The 20361-nt window shown below is 34.6% G+C and overlaps 1 protein-coding gene across 1 annotated transcript; it reads left to right on the forward strand.

Annotated features, from left to right (window-relative positions):
- The first annotated feature begins 8072 nt into the window (after positions 1-8072).
- Positions 8073-10023, forward strand: LOC117922100 (probable disease resistance protein At5g63020). The gene is made up of 2 exons (XM_034840120.1): positions 8073-9293; positions 9444-10023. Exons 1-2 carry the CDS (start codon positions 8147-8149, stop codon positions 9962-9964), a joined length of 1668 nt encoding a protein of 555 aa, XP_034696011.1. The 5' UTR covers positions 8073-8146; the 3' UTR covers positions 9965-10023.
- The last annotated feature ends 10338 nt before the right edge of the window (positions 10024-20361 follow it).

A 20361-nucleotide genomic window follows, 5' to 3' on the forward strand; every position in this document is an offset into this window, starting at 1 on the left:
TCAAATTGGCCAAGCCCATATCAAATATCCAAATAATCCAACAAATCCCACCCACGTTATAGGCCCCAAAATTCACATCAATTAACAAGCCCACATAAAAAAAATGCATGGTCAAGAGAAATAATATTTCAAGCCCAATCCAATAAGCCCAAACAAATAACAACTTAATAATAGACCCAAGTCCAAATAAACAATATGCCTTGATATAATGCAAATATCCCCAAATTAATCACCAAATACAATATACCCACAAACCCAAATTAACAAATTTCAAATTAATTCACTAACAATAAATTAAATCAAATTACGTGTTAATCTACCAACAACAAATTAACCCCAAATTTCATATTAATTCAAGAATCCAAATTTCACAAACAACAATTACTATTAAAATAAAATAAAATAATAACAATAACAATAACAATAACAATGATAATAATAATAACAATGGAATGAGTGAAAATGGGAGGGGGTCGCCAACCGGTAGTGCTCGTCGGCGGCGACTGGCCGATGGTTTGCCGACGGCACTAATAGATAGTAATAATAATAATAATAATAATAATAATAATAATAATAGTAACAATAATAATAATAATAAATCAATAGAATAGTGTTTGGATTGAGAGAAAGGGAGAGAAAATGATGGAAATAAAGAAATGGGGGCCGACATGAGAGAAAAAAAAATAGGAAACAAAAAAACGGGGGGAGTGTCATGGGAAGAAGAAGAGAAAAGGAGGGAAAAAAACCAAAACAAAAAAATGGGGAAAAAGGGCTGCTACAGCCGTGTGAGAGTTTAGGGAGAAAAATAGGAACAGAAAAATAAGGAAGAGGAGAATAAGGGGTCGGCTGATCTTTTGGGAATGGGTAAATAGAGAGAGGAGAGAAAAAAATTGGAGCAAAAAAAAAAAAAAAAAAAACCTTCAGGCCGTCTCTCCATTTTTTTCAGGTACTTCAGAGTAGAAGGCGGTCGTTCTTGGGAATTGGGGGGAAAAGTGGATGGCAAAATGGGGAGAAAAAATTTTTTTTTGGGGGGGGGGGGGAGGGGGGTCGTGTGGGAAGAATAGGAAGAGAACGAGTATGAGTGGGTGGGTGGAAATGGAAAAGAAGATAAAAATAAATAAAAATAAAAATACAAAAAGAGAGATGAGATGGCGGCCGATGGTGAGGGGTATGGGAGGAGAGAGAAGAAGTGGGTGGGGTGGTTGGGGAGTAGGAAGAGAGAGGAGAGATGAGAGAGGAGAGAGAAAAGAAAAAGAAAAATAAATAAAAATAAAATAGAATATAATGATAATAATAATAATAATAATAAAAATAATAACATAAAAGTAATAGTAATAAAATAAAATAAAATAATATACAAAATAATAAAAGCTATTAAATGATGAGTGGGCCAAAAAACACATGTAATTGTAATGTAAAATTTATTGACGAAATTGGGCTCAAAATTAATGTAAAAATAAAATTGGGACAAATTTTGGGGTCTACAAATATGCCCATCTTCGGTAGAGTTCACGAGTAAAGTGAGTGTATACACAAACGAAATGAAGTGAACTTTGCCGAAGAACAAGAAAGACCACCAAATTTGTCCTAGTATGACATGGGCTCTCTTGAATGATAAGGCTGAGGAAAAATGACTCTGAACTCCAAAATGAGGAAAGATGGTGACTCTAAGTGCCTAAATGAGTATGCACGATAGCTCTGAACGCCAAAACTAAAGGAAGAAGATGGCACTGAATGCCAAGCTGGACAATGGCTCTGAATGCCAAAATGAAGACATGGCTCTGAATGCCAAAATGAAGACATGGCTCTGAATGCTTAAAACTGATAAAAGGAATGGCTCTAAACGCCTAAAACTGGAAAAGATGGCTTTGAACGCTTATGAAAGAAAATTGTGGCTCTGAATGCCAAATGGAGATCTGAAGGCCTATAATTCTAAACACCCATGAAAGAAAGCAGTAGCTCTGAACACCTAAAGGGTGGAAACGACTTTGGGTCATGAACTCAAGGCTCTGAATGCTAAGAATGACTCTAGGCCAAGAATAAGAAGAATGACTCGAGGTCGTGAGCTCAAGGCTCTGAATGCTAAGCTGACTAATGGCTCTAAATGCCAAGTTGACTGCTCTAAATGTTGAATTGAAAATATGATGGCTCTGAATGCCAAGCTAACCAATGGCTCTGAATGCCTGACCATGAACGACGGCTTTGAACGCCAAACTATGGAGAAATGGTGGCTCTGAACGCCAAACTAAGGATACGATGGCTCTGAAAGCCAAACTGTTAGGAAATGGTGTATGCCTGACTATGAACAATGGATCTGAATGCCAAACTGTGAACAACGGCTCTAAATACCAAACTGCGGAGAGATGATAGCTCTAAAAGCCTAAATGTGAACGATGACTCTAAACACCAAACTGTAGAGAGATCATGACGACTCTGAATGCCAAACTATGAACAATGGCTCTGAACACCAAACTATGGAGAAATGATGGCTCTGAACACCTGAATATGGATGATGGCTCTGAACACCTGAATTGTGGATAAATCATGACAGCTCTAAATGCCAAACTATGAACGATGGCTCTGAACGCCAAACTATGAGCGACGGACTCTAAATACTAAACTATGAGGAGATGATGGCTCTAAACGCCTGAATGTGAACGATGGCTCTAAACACCTGAATGTGGACGATGGCTCTGAACGCTTGAACTGTAGATAAATCATGACGACTCTGAATGTCAAACTGTGAACAGCGACTCTGAACGCCAAACTATGAGCAACGGGCTCTAAATACCAAACTATGGAGATATGATGACTCTGAAAGCCTGAATGTGAACGATGGCTCTGAACACCGAAACTGGAAATGCGACTTTGAACATCAAATTGAAAACCGATGATGGCTCTGAACACCAAAACTGAGAATGTGACTTTGAATGTCAAATTGGGAAGTGATGATGGCTCTGAACACCGAAACTGAGAATGCGACTCTGAAAGTCAAACCGAGAAGTGATGGCTCTGAACGCCAAAACTGAGAAACGGTGATGGCTTTGAATGTCAAAACTAAAAAGCGATGATGATGACTTTGAACCCCGAAACTGAAAAATGCAACTCTGAACATAAAACTGAAAACCGATGATGGCTCTGAACGCCGAAACTGAGAATGTGACTCTGAACGTCAAACTAAGAAATGATGATGATGACTCTGAACCCCGAAACTGAAAAATGTGACTCTGAACGTCAAACTGAAATCGATGATGGCTTTGAACATCGAAACTGAGAATGCGACTTTGAACGTCAAACTAAAGGTGTGGCTCTGAATGCCAAACTGAAAATGGCTCAAGATATCGAGCTAAAGACAAACAACGGCTTTGAATGCCAAACTGAAGATATGACTCTGAACGCCAAGATGACGATGTGGCTCTGAATGCCGAATTGAAGGTGTGGCTCTGAATGCCAAACCGAAAAGAGATGGTGGCTCTGAATGCCAAACTGGAAAGGGATGGTGACTCTGAATGCCAAATTGGGCAGAAATGGTGGCTCTAAACACTAAAACTGGAGATACGGCTCTGAACGCCGAAACTGTGAAACGATGATGGCTTTGAAGAACGAAACTAAGAATGATGGTGACTCTGAATGCCGAAACTGGAGATGATGCTCTTGAATGCCGAAATAAAGATGTGACTCTAAATGCCGAACAAAAAAACAAAGATCTGGATGTCAAAATGAAAATGTGGCTTTGAACGCCAAATGGAAAATGAACAACGACTTTAAACGCCAAACGAAAAAGGTGGTAGCTCTGATGTTGAAATGAAAATGCGGCTCTGAAAGCCAAACTGAAGATGCGGCTCTGAACGCCAAAATAAAGATGTGGCTCTGAACGCTGAACAAAAAAACAAAGATCTAGATGTCGAAATGAAAATGTGGCTCTAAACGCCAAATGAAAAAAGAACAACGACTCTAAACGCCAAACGAAAAAAGTGGTAGCTTTGATGTCGAAATGAAAATGCTGCTCTGAACGCCAAACTAAAGCTGCGGCTCTGAATGCCAAAATGAAAATACAGCTTTGAATGCCAAATTGAGAAAATGTGGTGGCTCTGAATGCCAAACTAAAAATGATATAATGACCCTGAATGTCGAACTAGGAACATGACTTTGAACACCAAACTGTGAAGAAATGGTAGCTCTGAACACCAAACTAAAAATAATAGCTATGAATGCCAAGCAGAAACAACGACTCTGAATGCCCAACTTAACTGATAACTAGGAATGTCAGGCTGAGAAAGACAACTCTGAATGTCGTGACTGAGAAGACATGGTGGCTCTAAACGCCAAGCTGAAAATGGACGACTCTATACATTGTATCCGAGAATAGATGGCGGCTCTGAACGCCAAATAGCAATGAAACGATGAGGGGAATATGCCCTAGTGTAGTGTGCCGCCACAATTCTCCATCCTCTAAGAAGGTATAAAAGAAACTCCATGAGCCTTAAGAGATGCTCTGCTAGTAAGTCAGAATGATCAAATTGACTATAAGCATAGTCTCGCAACCCATCCGTTTGGATCACGAGGCCTGACGAGATGTCACAATGAGTCAGATGTCTCTATCTCGAAATGCTCTGCTAGAGGAATTCATCGTCATCTCAAATGGGTAATTCACTAGGGAGTCTTAAGAGAATAATCCGCTCACGATCTCATCAAAACAATCTACTACGAGGTCATGGATAACAGAACAATCACAACCTGAATGTCATGTTCCATCGAAAGCTCATCTCGATGAAAATCATGGGAATAGTGACCAGTAAAGCAAATACAGTATCTCTCGGCTGAGTGATGAAAATTGTAATAGATCTGTGAGAGAATGATCATCTCCATAGCTAAAGGAAGGAATATGCCCCAACATGGCATCAGATGTACCTGATCTATCCTAATAACTCAATTTCATATTAATTCAAGAATTCAAATTTCATAAACAACAATCACTATTAAAATAAAATAAAATAACAATAATAATAATAACAATAATAATAATAATAACAATAACAATGATAATAATGATAATAATAATAATAATAATAATAATAATAATAATAATAATAATAATAATAATGGAATGAGTGAAAATGGGAGGGAGTCGCCGACCTATAGTGGCTCGTTGGCGGCGACTGGCCAATGGTTTGCCGATGACACTGACAGATAGTAATAATAATAATAATAATAATAATAATAATAATAATAATAGTAATAATAATAATAATAATAAATCAATAGAATAGTGTTTGGATCGAGAGAAATGGAGGGAAAATGATGGAAATAAAGAAATGGGGGCCGACAAGAGAGAAAAAAAAATGGGAAACAAAAAAACGGGGGGAGTGTCATGGGAGAAGAGAAAGGGAGGGAAAAAAAAAACCAAAACAAAAAAAATGGGGAAAAGGGGCTGCTACTACCGTGTGAGAGTTTAGAGTTGGTGGGTGGAAAATGGAAAAGAAGATAAAAAAAAAAAAAAGATGAGATGATGGCCGATGGTGAAGGGTATGGGAGGAGAGAGAAGAAGTGGGTGGGGTGGTTGGGGATTAGGAAGAGAGAGGAGAGAGGAGAGAGGAGAGAGAAAAGAAAAAATAAAAATAAAAATAAAATAGAATATAATAATAACAATAATAAAAATAAAATAAAAGTAATAGTAATAAAATAAAATAAAATAATATATAAAATAATAAAAGCTATTAAATGGTGAGTGGGCCAAAAAACACATATAATTGGGATTTAAAATTTATTGACAAAATTGGATTCAAAATTAATGTAAAAATAAAATTGGGACAAATTTTAGGATCTACAGAAGTGTTTAGATATTAGAAGGTCTAGAGCTTAGGCTTTTATTAGTAATATTTCTATGAAAAAACAAAAAAAAAAAATTATCTTGCTTTTTTTTCAAAATTTTGAAAATTTTGAGAAAGTAAAAAATTTTTAATCCTTAAATTTTAAGTATTTTAAAAAGTGTTTTCAAGTAAAAAAAATATATACTTACTTTTGTATAAGAATTTTTATATTTAATTCTATTTTATAAACAAAAATGAAAAATGTATCCAAACATATATTAAAAATGTTTCTAATGGAAAGGTACTAACAAATGACTTTCAAATAAAAATGCTTTAAACAAAATCACTCTCAAACAAGTGTAAGTTATAATAAATATTTTTCACCAAAATGATTTTTATTTAAAGAAGAAGCTTCAAAATGATTTTAATTTAAACTCATTTCATTTGTAATCTTGTAATCCCATGCCCTAAATGTTCCCATTCATCAATTCCATTGGTAAAATTTTATTAGAATTAATAATTATTAAAAAAATTAAATTCAAAACCTTTTTAAAAAATCCCACGGTTTATATTGTAATTTGGGTAGTCATTTCTAATAAAAAAGATATTATCAATATTTTATTTTTTATTTATTTTCATTTTGGTGAAATTATAGAATTATGTGAATTTTTCTTCTTAAAATAAGAAAGATATTATAAAGAAAATGGGGGAAAGCTAATACGCTAGATGAAAATATATGGACTAATATGTGCAATCAATTTGCATAAAATTAAAATTCTGATTATTTTCATTTTTATTGTTGTTATTTAATCAAAATAACAATAAGCGGAATGAAAAAAAGAAACGTGAGAATTAAAAATTCTTCGTGGAAAATGCTAGCTAGTTGTACTAATATTTCATAGTGGGAGGCTATATTTGTTCGCCATTTTTTCCGAAGAACTTTATTAAAGGTGATGGTGATGGTGATTATTTTCCACATATTTCATCATGTGTCTTGTGCATGATTAAATCTTTATTCTTGTACTGGAATATCATAGTGATCTAAGAAATTTATAATTATAAAAAGAATTAAATTTTGTGGCTTAAAAATGAGGATTACCTATTTTCCCCTCTAGATAGTTTCAAGAATTAAGATAAAAACTTTTAAAAATCATATCAAGTTTCATGGTAAAATATCATCAACCCTCCAAAATGTTAAAAGACTTAAAATTTTATCAAAATAAAAATTATTTTTTAATAATATAAAATAGAATAATCCTTTTGACAGAAAGTGGCACTCTAAAGATTTTCATTGAAAATATCATCCATTAGGCATTGTGCCCCAAATTTTTCTATGGAAGATGCCAACTGGTTGTGCTAAAATTTCCAAGGTGGTAGGCCATATTGTCTGCCATTTTATCCCCATTTTTTCTTATCAAAATTGCCACTTTAATAAAGGTAATAGTGAAGATGATGGGGGTACACTAAAGTCCACTTTTAAATGATTTAAGCTCTTCGATAAGGAAAAACTATACATCATATATCATCATGTCTTGTGTATAATTTGATCTTTATTCTTATGCTTGGATAATATACTTTGATTAAAGAAATTTATAGTTACGAAAAAAATTAAATTTTGTGACTTCAAAATATAAATTACCTATTTACTCCCTCCAAATGGTTTCAAGAATTAATAAAAACTTTTAAAAACTATACAGAATTTCATGGTAAAATATCAACTCTCAAGAATGTCAAAAGACTTAAAATTTTATCAAAATAAAAACTAATTTTCATTAATAAAAAGAGAATAAACTTTTTTCTTGGATAGAAAGTGATACTTAGAAGATTTTCAATTGAAAATATTATATAATAGGCATTGATATAATGTTAGCTAACATGTTTATCAAGGATTGAATTTGTGAAAAATGGATAAAAATCAATTGACTAATTGATAGGACAGTTGAAAGTGCATTCGATAATGATTCTAGAAAATGTTTTTAGTCTTAAAAGTATTTAAAAAAAAATTAAATATGATAAAATTTAGACAATACTTTTAAAAATATGAAAAATCTCTTGTAATTGTGAAAAATCTTTTACAATATTTTCGATGAAAATGCTTCTACTAAAAATAGTACCAAATACACTTCTAATAATTACATTTCCCACAAATTTTCTAGAAACCAAACATATTAATGGGAATAAGGGAACATGAAGCACCCTCTCCAACGAGAAGTTGAAGCCAATACCTATACCTTCTAAACCAACTCCTCTCTTCTGCTTGATTCATCGTCCCAAAGCTCTCCACACTCATCATTTCCCTCAAAACTAGCTAGTTCTTAATCCTCGTTGACAAAACCATGGGCAACATTTGCTCGATTTCACTCCCCGCTGACCGCATTGTCTCTAGCTTCTGGGATGGCACCACTGAGCATGCAAATTACCTGCGCAAACTCCCTGAAAATCTGGTAGAATTAGGAACCGCTTGTGAAAGATTGAGGGAGTTAAGGAACGATGTGAAGAGGATGGTGGATATTGCTGAGAGGGAACAAATGCAGCCGCTGGACCAAGTACAAGGGTGGCTTTCAAGGGTTGAAACTCTGGAAACTCAAGTCACTCAACTGATTGGAGATGGCACCGAGGAGGTTGAGAAGAAATGTATGGGTGGTTGCTGTCCTAGGAATTGCAGGACCAGATACAAGTTGGGGAAGAGAGTAGCTAGAAAGTTGAAAGAAGTGGACATTCTAATGAGCCAAAGACCTTCGGATGCGGTGGCTGAGAGGTTACCTTCACCTCGCCTAGGTGAAAGGCCTAATCAAGCAACTGTCGGCATGAATTCCAGAATTGGTAAGGTTTGGAGCAGCCTTCATCAAGAACAAGTGGGAATTATCGGCCTATATGGATTAGGAGGAGTTGGGAAAACCACCCTCTTAACCCAAATCAATAATGCTTTTACCAAAAGAACCCATGATTTTGATTTTGTGATCTGGTCAACAGTTTCCAAAAATGTAAACCTTGAAAACATTCAGGACGACATCTGGAAGACGATAGGGTTTTGTGATGATAAATGGAAAAGCAAAAGTCGAGATGAGAAAGCTACGAGCATCTGGAGAGTCCTGAGCGAAAAGAGGTTCGTGCTGTTGCTAGATGATTTATGGGAGTGGTTGGATTTATCAGACGTCGGAGTCCCATTCCAAAATAAGAAAAATAAGATAGTATTCACCACTCGATCAGAAGAGGTGTGCGCTCAAATGGAAGCGGATAAGAAGATCAAAGTGGAATGCCTAACATGGACAGAATCCTGGGAATTGTTTCGAATGAAGCTTGGAGAAGACACTCTCGATTTCCATCCTGAGATACCGGAGCTCGCTCAAGCCGTCGCACAAGAGTGTTGTGGTTTGCCACTTGTGCTAACTACCATCGGCAGGGCCATGGCTTGTAAGAAGACGCCGCAGGAATGGAAATATGCAATAAAAGTGTTACAAAGCTCTGCCTCAAAATTTCCAGGTATGGGGGACAAAGTGTTTCCTCTTTTAAAATACAGTTATGATTGCTTACCCACCGAAGTTGTCAGATCTTGCTTCTTGTATTGTTCTCTATTTCCAGAAGATTATCAGATACCAAAAATAGCTATGATAAAGCGTTGGTTTTGTGAAGGCCTTTTAGACGAATTTGATGACATGAAGGGAGCAGAAAACCAGGGTTACAACATTATTGGCACTCTGATTCATGCATGTCTATTAGAAGAAGGTGATGTTGATTATGTAGTAAAACTGCATGATGTAATCCGTGATATGGCATTGTGGATAGCTTGTGAAACAGGGAAGGAGCAGGACAAGTTCTTGGTGCAGGCCCGCAGTGGGTTAACTGAAGCTCCTGAAGTTGCTAGATGGATGGGACCAAAAAGGATTTCACTTATCGGTAACCAAATTGAGAAACTAACAGGGTCTCCTGATTGCCCCAATCTCTCAACTTTGTTTCTTCAGGATAATAGTTTGAAGATGATCACTGATAGTTTCTTCCAGTTTATGCCAAATCTAAGAGTTTTAGACTTGTCAAGGAATGCTATGACTGAATTACCACAGGGAATCTCTAATTTGGTTTCATTACAGTATCTCAACCTATCACAAACTAACATAAAAGAGTTGCCAATTGAGTTGAAGAACCTGGTAAATTGAAATTTTTGTTGTTGCATCGCATGAGACTTTCTTCAATTCCAGAGCAGTTGATATCAGGTCTTTCAATGTTGCAAGTGATTGATATGTTCAACTGTGGAATTTGTGATGGTGATAAAGCCTTGGTTGAGGAATTGGACTCCTTAAAGTACTTGCATGATTTAGGTGTCACTATAACAAGTGCCTCTGCTTTCAAAAGGCTTCTAAGCTCTGACAAGCTAAGAAGCTGCATTTCCGGTGTATGCCTCGAGAATTTCAATGGTTCAAGCTCTCTCAATTTAACATCTCTCTGCAATGTAAAGCGTCTCCGTAACCTCTTTATCTCAAACTGTGGCTCGTCGGAAGATTTGGAGATTGATTGGGCTTGGGAAGGAAAGGAAACAACAGAATCTAATTACCTTAACTCAAAGGTCAGTTCCCACAGCAGTTTCCACAACCTTTCGTGGCTAAGAATCAAAAGGTGTTCGAGGTTGAAGGATCTAACATGGCTTGTTTTTGCTCCAAACCTTAAAGTTCTTTTAATAACTAGTTGTGATCAAATGCAAGAAATAATAGGTACCGGTAAATGTGGTGAATCTGCAGAGAATGGAGAAAACCTAAGTTCATTTGTCAAACTCCAAGTACTTACGTTACATCATCTACCACAATTGAAGAGCATATTTTGGAAAGCCCTGCCATTTATCTACTTAAATACAATCTATGTAGATAGTTGTCCACTTCTAAAGAAGCTGCCACTCGACGCCAACAGTGCCAAGGAACATCGGATTGTCATTTCCGGACAAACTGAGTGGTGGAATGAACTAGAGTGGGAGGATGAGGCAACTCACAACGCTTTTCTTCCATGTTTCGTATCTATTGAAGAATAAGGGCCTGCAGCAATCTCAGAGAGGCTACAATGCGATTCTCGGTGAGACCCTTTTCACAATTAACTATCATTTGATCCTGAATAGGTATTGGTCCAAATAAAGCATTCAATTATAGCATCTTTTCATGGTCGTATACCTCCCACGTACTGCTGATACACTTAAAAAAATGCTATTCCATTTCAAACATGTAAGGCAATTGATTGCGGGTTTACAAGGAGTCATCTTGTTATTGGAATTCAAAATATACAACTTTTACGGTTATGTTTTCTTCTTAAAAAGTATTAATAAAAGAAAATAAATATTAATGAAAATGATTTTTTCATATTTGATTATATTATCAAAAATATAAAAGAAAATAAAATATAAATAAAATTAGTTTGAAATTTACATATTTTTTAAATTGTTTAATTTTTATATCAAAGAGTTAAAATAAATAAAATAAATTAAAAATAGTATATAAAAGTAATATGTTAATTTAAAATTTATTTTTTATTTTTTTTCACTTTTTTTTCCTTGTATTTTTCCTTTATATTTTCTTTTTGTTACAATTTTCCAAGAACCAAACATAACCTACATATAATGATCAAATATGATCTTACACACCAACCCATATAAAAATTTAAGTCCATTCTTGTGGCTTTTCTAATTTGGTTTAATAAGTCAATAGTATATATTCTTATGCAATCTTATTTTGTTTAGTTGTAGAATATAACCTCATATGCCATAAATGCTTCCGCAATCTTCCGTCAATGAGAATCCATTGTTGTCCAAGGTGAAGGATATGGATGGCTTAATTTTCATGCCAACTTTTCAGTATGTTGATGACATTGTAGGCTACCGAAATGGAACATATAATTGCTTATCTATGTGAGGTAAACAATTGGTTTATGTATGTTGTTTCATAGTGTTTGTGTGCATATGTTGTTTCTCTTTGAATTGCAATATTACAATTTTTGAATTCTAGGGATTGTGAGATGCCTTTTATGATTTGTGTAAAAAATTTGAGTTGGATGGCTTTCCTTAATTGCTTTACTTCAATTGAAGAGCATGTACATAATATCTTTGATTGGAAATAATCTAATGTATAATTTAAAAAATATAATCATATTTTCAAATAGAAAAGATAGTTGAGTCAGGGTACTCCTAGATCAACTAGGAATTGTATCTTTGTTTACAGAGAAGCAAGCATTCTTGAGAAAAAAAAAAAAAATCAACTCCCTCTTTGTACAAAAATTTTAGGGGAGAACTTGCCCAAGTCATGGGTAGACCATAATTGGGGCACCTTAGCTAAGGGTCCCATTTGGTTCCCAATATGTGTTTATCAAATACGCCTTTTTATAATTGTAATGGGAATGGAGTGTGGGATTTATATAACATTAAAGCATGTATTCCTTAATTTTGCAATATGTTAAAGAGGATGAAACATTTTTTATTTGTTGCAATTCAAGAGCATGTACTAAAATGCTCTCTCCATGTGTTCAAAATAGAAGAACTCATTTATCTTACGCCCCATAAAACTTTTTTCAAAATTTTGAGAAAGTGAAAAATTTTCACTTCCTTAAATTTTAAAATTTTTTTTTATAAAGTGTTTTCAAGTATATAAGGTATTTACTTGTTTTTGTATAATAATTCTTGTATTTTATATAAGACTTCCTATTTAAAAAAAAAAATAGAATATGTATCCAACCAAGTGATTCTCCTAACAAAAGTACTATAAATAAAAATACTTTAACGAGAATCACTCCCAAACGTGTTCTAAGTTATATTTTCTAATGGACTAGCTTTTCTATCAAAAAAGTTCTTAAGTAGACAATAATTTAGAATTAAATGCAAAACATTTTTACTCCATGGTAATTTTTATTTATCTTTTTCGGTTTAATATCCACCTCTCAATATCTTGGTATTTTAAACTAAGGATATAATTATATTAGTTGTGCACATGACATTATCTTATATATCCATGTAAGGTTTTTTTTAAAATAAATAATTAAAATTTTCATTATTAAAAAAAATAGAATCAATAATATATTATTTTTATATAATACCAAAATTAACAAATTTCTTACCATTTATTGTTCATAAAAAAAGAAATAAATAAGTAAATGTGTGAAACTAATAAAAATAATTGTTGATTTATGGTAATTATTTGGAATATATTAATATTTAACCGATGGAGCATTAGCTTAGCTTAGCTAGATCATTTTACCCAACATAAGTTTTTTATTTATTATTTTAACATACTATCAAAACACTTTTTTTTTTGTTTATATTCAAATAGTAAGTTATTCTATTTTAAACTATTTCTAATGTAACCACTATTTAAAATCACTTTTAAAAATCTCAAAAAATAACTTGAGGTGATTTGTTAACAATCACTTGATATGATTTTCTTAAAAATCATTTTTTAATAAAATAATATGTTACAAAAAAAAAATACTATCAAAACATTTTTTTTAATTTATATTTATAGTTTTGGATATGCTTCCTATCTATATACAAAATATAAGAACTCTAATGCATAAAACAAAATATTTATCTTGTGTCTTTAAAACTTTCTTCACAATTTTGAAAATTTTGAGAAAGATAATTTTTTTAATCCTCAAATTTTAAAAAGTATTTGAAGTATATGAGGTATTTATTTTTTTCTAAGAATTTATATATTTTATATGAGACTTTCTATTTTAAAAACAAAGATGGGAAATGTATACATACATATAAGTAATTCCCTACAAATATATAATCATAACTAACAAAAGTGTTGCAAATAAAATTACCTTAAGTACAATTACTCCCAAGTAGTTCAAAGTTATAAGAAATATTTTTTGTCAATATTTCATATCACCAAAAGAAACTATAAAGGATTGCAATATTATGAAAAAATTAAAAATGATTTTAGTTTAAGCTTTTCATTTGCAATCTTGCAATCTCATGCCCTAAATGTTCTGATTCATCAATTTCATTGGTAAGATTTTATTAAAATTAATGATTATTAAATAAATTAAATTTAAAACCTTTTCCAAAACCATATCCATTTAAAATATCTTCATATCAGGGATCTCTAGTTTTGCTTCATGCTTCTCTTTAGAATTTTATTTTTATTTTTTCAACATGTTTACTTAAAGTTCCAAATCCAATAATGGTGAGAAAATATTCAATTCTAAAAACCATTTCCATATTCATATTTTCATATCTGTTTTATCCTTTTAAATAAATAATCCTAGGCTTTGGCATCAATTAATTAATCTATGCTTTGCCCAATTACCAAGTTGATTGCAAAAATATGCTACACTCGTAAGTCTAAAATATGCTTTTGGTTTTTCAGCTTTCTATTTCACTCCAATTTTGCCATCTCAAGTTTCATATGTATAGGTGAAAGAAAAAAATAAAAATGCATAATTTAGTGTTAGATTGGAAATATATTTTTTCAATAGTGTTAACTTTTATATAAAATATTATAACTTTTAAAAATTTACGTTTAAAAGATAATAATTTTTAAAAACTACTAAAAAATTTTGAGATATTAAAAGGTTTTACTTCTCTAATTTTAAAATTTTGAAAATTAATTTTTCAAAATATAATTTAAAACTTTGTCTAGATAGATTTCCTTTAAAAAAAAAAATTAAATAGTAATAACTTCTAAATAAAATATAAAACATTTTAGAAGTTTTCATTGAAAATCTTATGATTTTTAAAAAAAAACCATTTAAAAGAATTGAGATATTAAAAAGTTTTACTTTCTCAAATTTAAAAATCTTTTAGAGCCTATTTGGCCATGCTAATGCTCGTTTTTAAAAACCGTCTTGACTTGAATTTTTTTTTTTTTTTTTTAGTGTTTTATAAAAATATGGGTGTTTGACAAGCTGTTTATGAAATCAATTTTTTAAAAATAAAAAATAAAGAACTTGTTTGGATAATTTTTTAAAAATTTTTCAAAAGCATTATAAATTCAATTTATATAATATAAATTTAATTTAATTTATATTATATAAATATGATGATTTTATATTTAAAAAAAAACCATTTAAAAGAATTGAGATATTAAAAAGTTTTACTTTCTCAAATTTAAAAATCTTTTAGAGCCTATTTGGCCATGTTAATGCTCATTATTTAAAACCGTCTTAACTTGAAAAAAAAAATTGTTTTTTAGTGTTTTATAAAAATATGGGTGTTTAACAAGTTGTTTTTTAAAAATAAAAAACTTGTTTGGATAATTTGTTTTTACTATTTTATTTTATTTTTTTCAAAAACATTATATATTCAATTTATATAATATAAATTTATTTTAATTTAAGTCTTACTTAAATGAAAATATTTCTTAATTACAAATAAATTTAAAAATAAATAGTTTTTAGGAAAATATGAATAGTAATGATACAATAAAATTATTAATTGTATTTTTTTTATATAAAAAAAGTACTATTTTAGTATATGCTAGAAACAGAAGGATATTAATATCTTTTTTATTATCATTTTTTATTAAAAATGAATTATAATAGTTTAAAAATAATAATTATTAATAATATTTTATTTTAAATAAATAATGAATAAAGTTTTAACATGTATATGAATCAATTTTTTCATTCTATGAACACATATAGTACCTAATTATGAATATAATATTCTAAAACCTCCATCGCCTCATTTGAGGTTTTTAACTTTCTGATAAATTCGAATCAACAACAATAGAATTGCTCTTTCAATATCAAAGGCTCCTTTTGGCGTCAATAAACCGCCAGTTAGTTATTGAAACAACACGTTCATACACATATCTAAGTCTTATTGGAATGGAATACAAGTTACCTTCAAGTAAGGTTTTTGCTTACACATTTACACATTTTCTATCTCAAACTGTTAGTGAAAGATACAGGGCAAACCCGCATTCAAATGATCTGAGCCTGTCATGTACAATCCAAGCTCAAAAGTCAAGCTTAAGTTATAATTCACACGAAAGAGCTAGTCAGCGCACCAAGCCCAAGAACAATGATAAGACTGCCATTTACCAACCTGACAGAAGCTTGATATCTCACATGGAGAACTTACAAGGTGGGTAAGCATTTGTTAATTGACACCAATCAATCCTGATACAGAAGATGGACATCTCACATGAAGGGCATAAGATGAACCCCTAGGATCCTGTTGAGCAAGTTGGACTACACTCCAATCAAGAGCTAAGATCTTACTATACCAATTCAGGTTATCCTGATCACGTGTTAGTGGAGGAAGTGTTGTTGATTTCCATTTACATAACTTTGATTTAGTAGGTTTGGTCTAATTGGGGTGTAATATACGTTATACAACGGGGAAAGGGAGTGCGATGAGGTAGTAAAAACAGGACACAACTTGTGAAAAAGGGTCCAAAATGGAACCCCTTTTTAAGGCTTTTAATCCTCTACAGCTGTGCTGAAATACTATAACCCAGATTACTGGTACACAAGCGTTACCAAAAACCATCATTTCTAGTGGATTATTCCTACCCTTCATTGAGGGAAGTCTAACCCTGCAGACAAATACAACCTAGATGGCTGATTTTCTAGCTTCCATTAATGGGGAGATTTTCTCTCAACATTCACTGACCATTCTAAGTGGGTAAAAATTAGAAGTTAAGAGACAACCTACATGATGAATTAGTCATGCAGAACATAAGTCCAGGGATATTATCAAGTACTTTAGGGTCCTTTAGGTCATGGAAACTACTCGAGAAAGAAAAAAGAAAAAAGAAAAAAAAAATTATGAAGGAACCTGTATTCTCTTGCTTGGTTTGCCAAGGAAAATTTTGCTTTCCCTTTTTCATCCTTATTTTCTTATTGTCATACTTCCCCTCAAACTTTTCATGATCTAAACAGAAGTTTGACTTATTTAAGAAGCTACCTGACAAGTATTTCCTTTCCACAATTGTTTATTCAACCAATGAGGCACTTTTTCCATTACTCAATTCTCAATCTAGTTTCTTTTACACTAACCCTCAAGAAATAAAATAACACATAAGCGAGGGTTATTTTTCAATATAAAAATTCTCTACCAAGATATCAGACGTCTATGAATTGAAAATTTAGAACAATATTTTCCAAATCACCCGTGGGGATCCATGATAAGATAAATTAGTTACATTCTCATGCTTCTTTACAAACCTTTTTCAACAGACCGAGCCTAGTTAATGGTTGATCTGGCCAAAGCATCCATCAGATCAATACATTTCCTAAGCAGAGGATCATCCCGAGGCAAAAGATCACGCATGTCATCAGAGCCAAGGATGACAGTGTTCACAGCCCTCACCAGAAGAACTTGCATTGCAATTCTTAGCAGATTCCTTGCCACTTCCATGTCCTTTCGATTTAAAGATTCAATTGCAAAAATTACAGTGTGTTCCATTGTTGCTTCATCTGGAACAACAACCTCAAACCCCTGCATACATAGAATTTAGATTGGAAACAATCAATGTATTTACGGATGACAGAAATGAAAACCGTGCTAAAAGGTATATAGTGAGTTGATGTGGTAACTAAAACTAAAACAGGTTGCTTTTTTCCCTCAATTAAAAGCATCTTTCAGAACTTCAGAACTCCCATAGATTCATATGGAACATCACTATATATATATATGTAGCATGCACTTCAAGGCAGTGTATGTGAAACACGATCAGGAGTGTGAGACTATAATGACACACGGAATTCCAAATCCTATCATTATATTAAATATAATATATTAATTTCATCATTATTTTATCCATCATGTGTAGGTAGGACCCAGCTCTGCCCAAAACTGCAATCCTATCACAGTTGGCAAAACATTTTGAAATTCGCTTTTGAGCTCTGTTGTAATTTCAGTAAGCAGTTACAACCATAAATACCAAAAGGAAACAGAATACAAGTAAAATGGTATTTCTAGGGGTTTTAGACAAGCTGTCATGATGAAGACAAGATGGGGGTTTAGCAAAATGGATGCTGATTTTGTTGTATCGAAGATTCAACATTCTTTTGTTAAAGGCCGTTAAATTTTGGATGCAAATTTGAAAGCCAATGAAGCCATAGATTTTAGACTGAAGAGTTTGAGAGGGGGGGTGAATCTGTAAGTTGTGTTGAGGCCTCGCGTCCATGGTGATCCACGTAGTTACCAAATGGATGGACGCACGATCTCAACTAATATAGATTCCTGGTTCAGTCGTTCCTGCAAAAGGCGTCCGGACAGGGTGTCCGGACACACGCTCCGATGGTTTTGTCAACCATGGTTAGAGAGAATAATCAGTTGGTCTTTTACTAGGTATAGCAAGCTTACCTTCCTCTTTGTGTAAAGGTCCATATATATAGCGTTTAGGAGCTTTGTTTCTCTCTTTAATGGTAGGGAGATATTTTGGCTTGTCATAATGCCTCTAGGTGGTGACAGGGCCATGATCACCCTACGGGTGGCTGAAAAAGATCGTGGGAGGCGCCGCAGCTGTCAGAGATCGTAGGAAGTGACTTGCCATCATTCCTGTCTTTTCACTCTGCAGGTGGCGGAACGTGGGCCGTGGCAGGCTGTCGAAATGACGTAGTAAGACTTGCTTACTTTAGTCAACGATCCGGTCAAACATATCTGGATAGGATATGTCGGTCGTCCGGATGTGATGTTTGCGAGTGTCGTGTGCTTCTCCCTGAGGGAGTCCGGATAGGGGAAGCGCGCCACGTGTCTCTTTGGGGGAAATCCGGATGGAGCTAATTCGGATATAAATGCGTGCCACGTGTCATCAGGGGGAGGGGTCCCTACAATGGCCCCCTTTTAACCTGCCCATTTTGCCCGGGCAAAATGGGCGGGTTAAAAAATGATTGTTTTTTGAAACTGAGGTTGACTTTTTTCGCTTTATTGGGCCACGTGGCGAGCGGGGGCGAAAAAGGAAGAAGAGCATTTATGATGAGCCGCCGATTCTGGGATTTCCCAGGCAGCGTGTCCTTTCAATGATGGCGCGACTGAGCATTTGGGATACCGAGGGGTTGTCTCTCTATAAATTGCAGACTGTGTCTTCCTCTTGCATTTTTCCTTCTGCATTTTTTCCTGGTAGTGTTTTCTCTTCTACCTTCTGCGTATCTTCGTTTTCGAGTGAAGCTCTAGGGTTTTCTGCCGGCAATACTCATGTCGTGACGGTGACTGCACTGCGGATTTCATCCCATTTTTCCAGTTTTACACTTGGTACGTTCGCTATTCTTGTCTTCTCTTCGTTATGTTTGCTTTGTTGGTTGTTTCTGGCTTGCTGGGCAAGTTGATTGCGACTGGGTGTCGATATTGGTTTCTAGGGTTTTTTCAGGGGATTCTGTTGTGTTTTGGGTGCGTTTAGGGTTTCTGTTGCCCCCCTGCGCTTTTTGTGGGTTGTCGATACTTTTTTGGGGTAGAGACAAGGTTTGGAATGGGGATGCTAGTGATGTTAGGTTTTCTGAGCGTTTTTGTTGTTTAGGGTTGTGGGGTCGGATTGCTGTGTTTGACTGTTGGTCATTCTTCCATGCAGGTTCCGTTCCAGCCCCAACCTCAAAAATGTCTGCGAACAAGGGCGCTGCTTCGTCTACTGCGGCCGGTCAGAGCGGCAAAGATGCGTCTGGAGACGTTCACGCGGAGAAGTCTGTGGACAAGCTGAATGCGAAGGAGTTTCGTGAACGCTTCTGCATCCCAAATGGCGTGTCCGTTGAACTTATGGACGGAGAGGCCATGTCGACTGAGGAAACTGAGGAGAACGCTATCTTTTTTACCAAGGAGCAATTCAATGCTGGGCTCCGGTTCCCTCTCCCATCGCTTTTCAAAGAATTTCTCCACTTCACCCAGATCCCTCCGGCCTACATCCATCCCAACATGGTCCGGGTGCTGATGGGATGCAGCATTCTAAGTATGTTGTTCAACCTGGACCTCTCGCTGCTGGAGGTTCTTTTCATCTACTCCCTCAAGAAGGAGAAAAATGACATCTTTAGCATGGTTGCCCACTTGCCTTTTCTCCAACTGGTGACTGAGCTTCCGGATTCGACGAAGGGAGGAGCCAAGGGACATGTGTTGGTCCGGGGTGTCTGGGCTGGGCTATTGGAGCATCCGGAGAGGTCGTTTTCCCCAAACCGTTCGTTGGTGCTTCCGGGTAAGGTAGCTTGCGGGGTTTGTCCGGCATTCGTCTTGTTGTGCTTCTTACTTTAGGGTTATCAGATGGCTTAATACCTTTGGTTGCTGATAATGCAGGTCCGGACAAGAGGGGTCGCGTAGTCGAGTGGGTAGAAAAAGCGTATTTCGTTCGACTGAACAAGTTATTTGAGATTACTGCCGCTGAGAGGCATCATGAGACGCTACTTACTACGCGAAACTTGTTGGCCGTTGTCCGGGAGCCCCAGGCGTACGTCACTAATATTCTCCCCAGGAAGTTGCCAAAGAAGGTAGTGCCTGGGGAGCATTACGTTCTAAAAGACCTCCCTTTCTACAAGGAGGTGCGCAAGGCAGATGCCCAGGCACGTCGACCACGTCTCGACGATCGGGAGAGAAGGAGGAAAGAGGGAACTTTGCGGAGGGCCCCCGGTAAAAAACGCTCCGCACCCT

This window comes from Vitis riparia, chromosome 9, assembly GCF_004353265.1.
Source record: "Vitis riparia cultivar Riparia Gloire de Montpellier isolate 1030 chromosome 9, EGFV_Vit.rip_1.0, whole genome shotgun sequence".
NCBI lineage: Eukaryota > Viridiplantae > Streptophyta > Magnoliopsida > Vitales > Vitaceae > Vitis > Vitis riparia.

Excerpts from the sequence above, each read along its gene's own strand:
- LOC117922100 (XM_034840120.1), top strand. The coding sequence starts at position 8,147 with ATGGGCAACATTTGCTCGATTTCACTCCCCGCTGACCGCATTGTCTCT. Across the intron at positions 9,294-9,443 it reads CTCTGCCTCAAAATTTCCAG|GCCTTTTAGACGAATTTGAT; the intron begins GTATGGGGGACA and ends GGTTTTGTGAAG.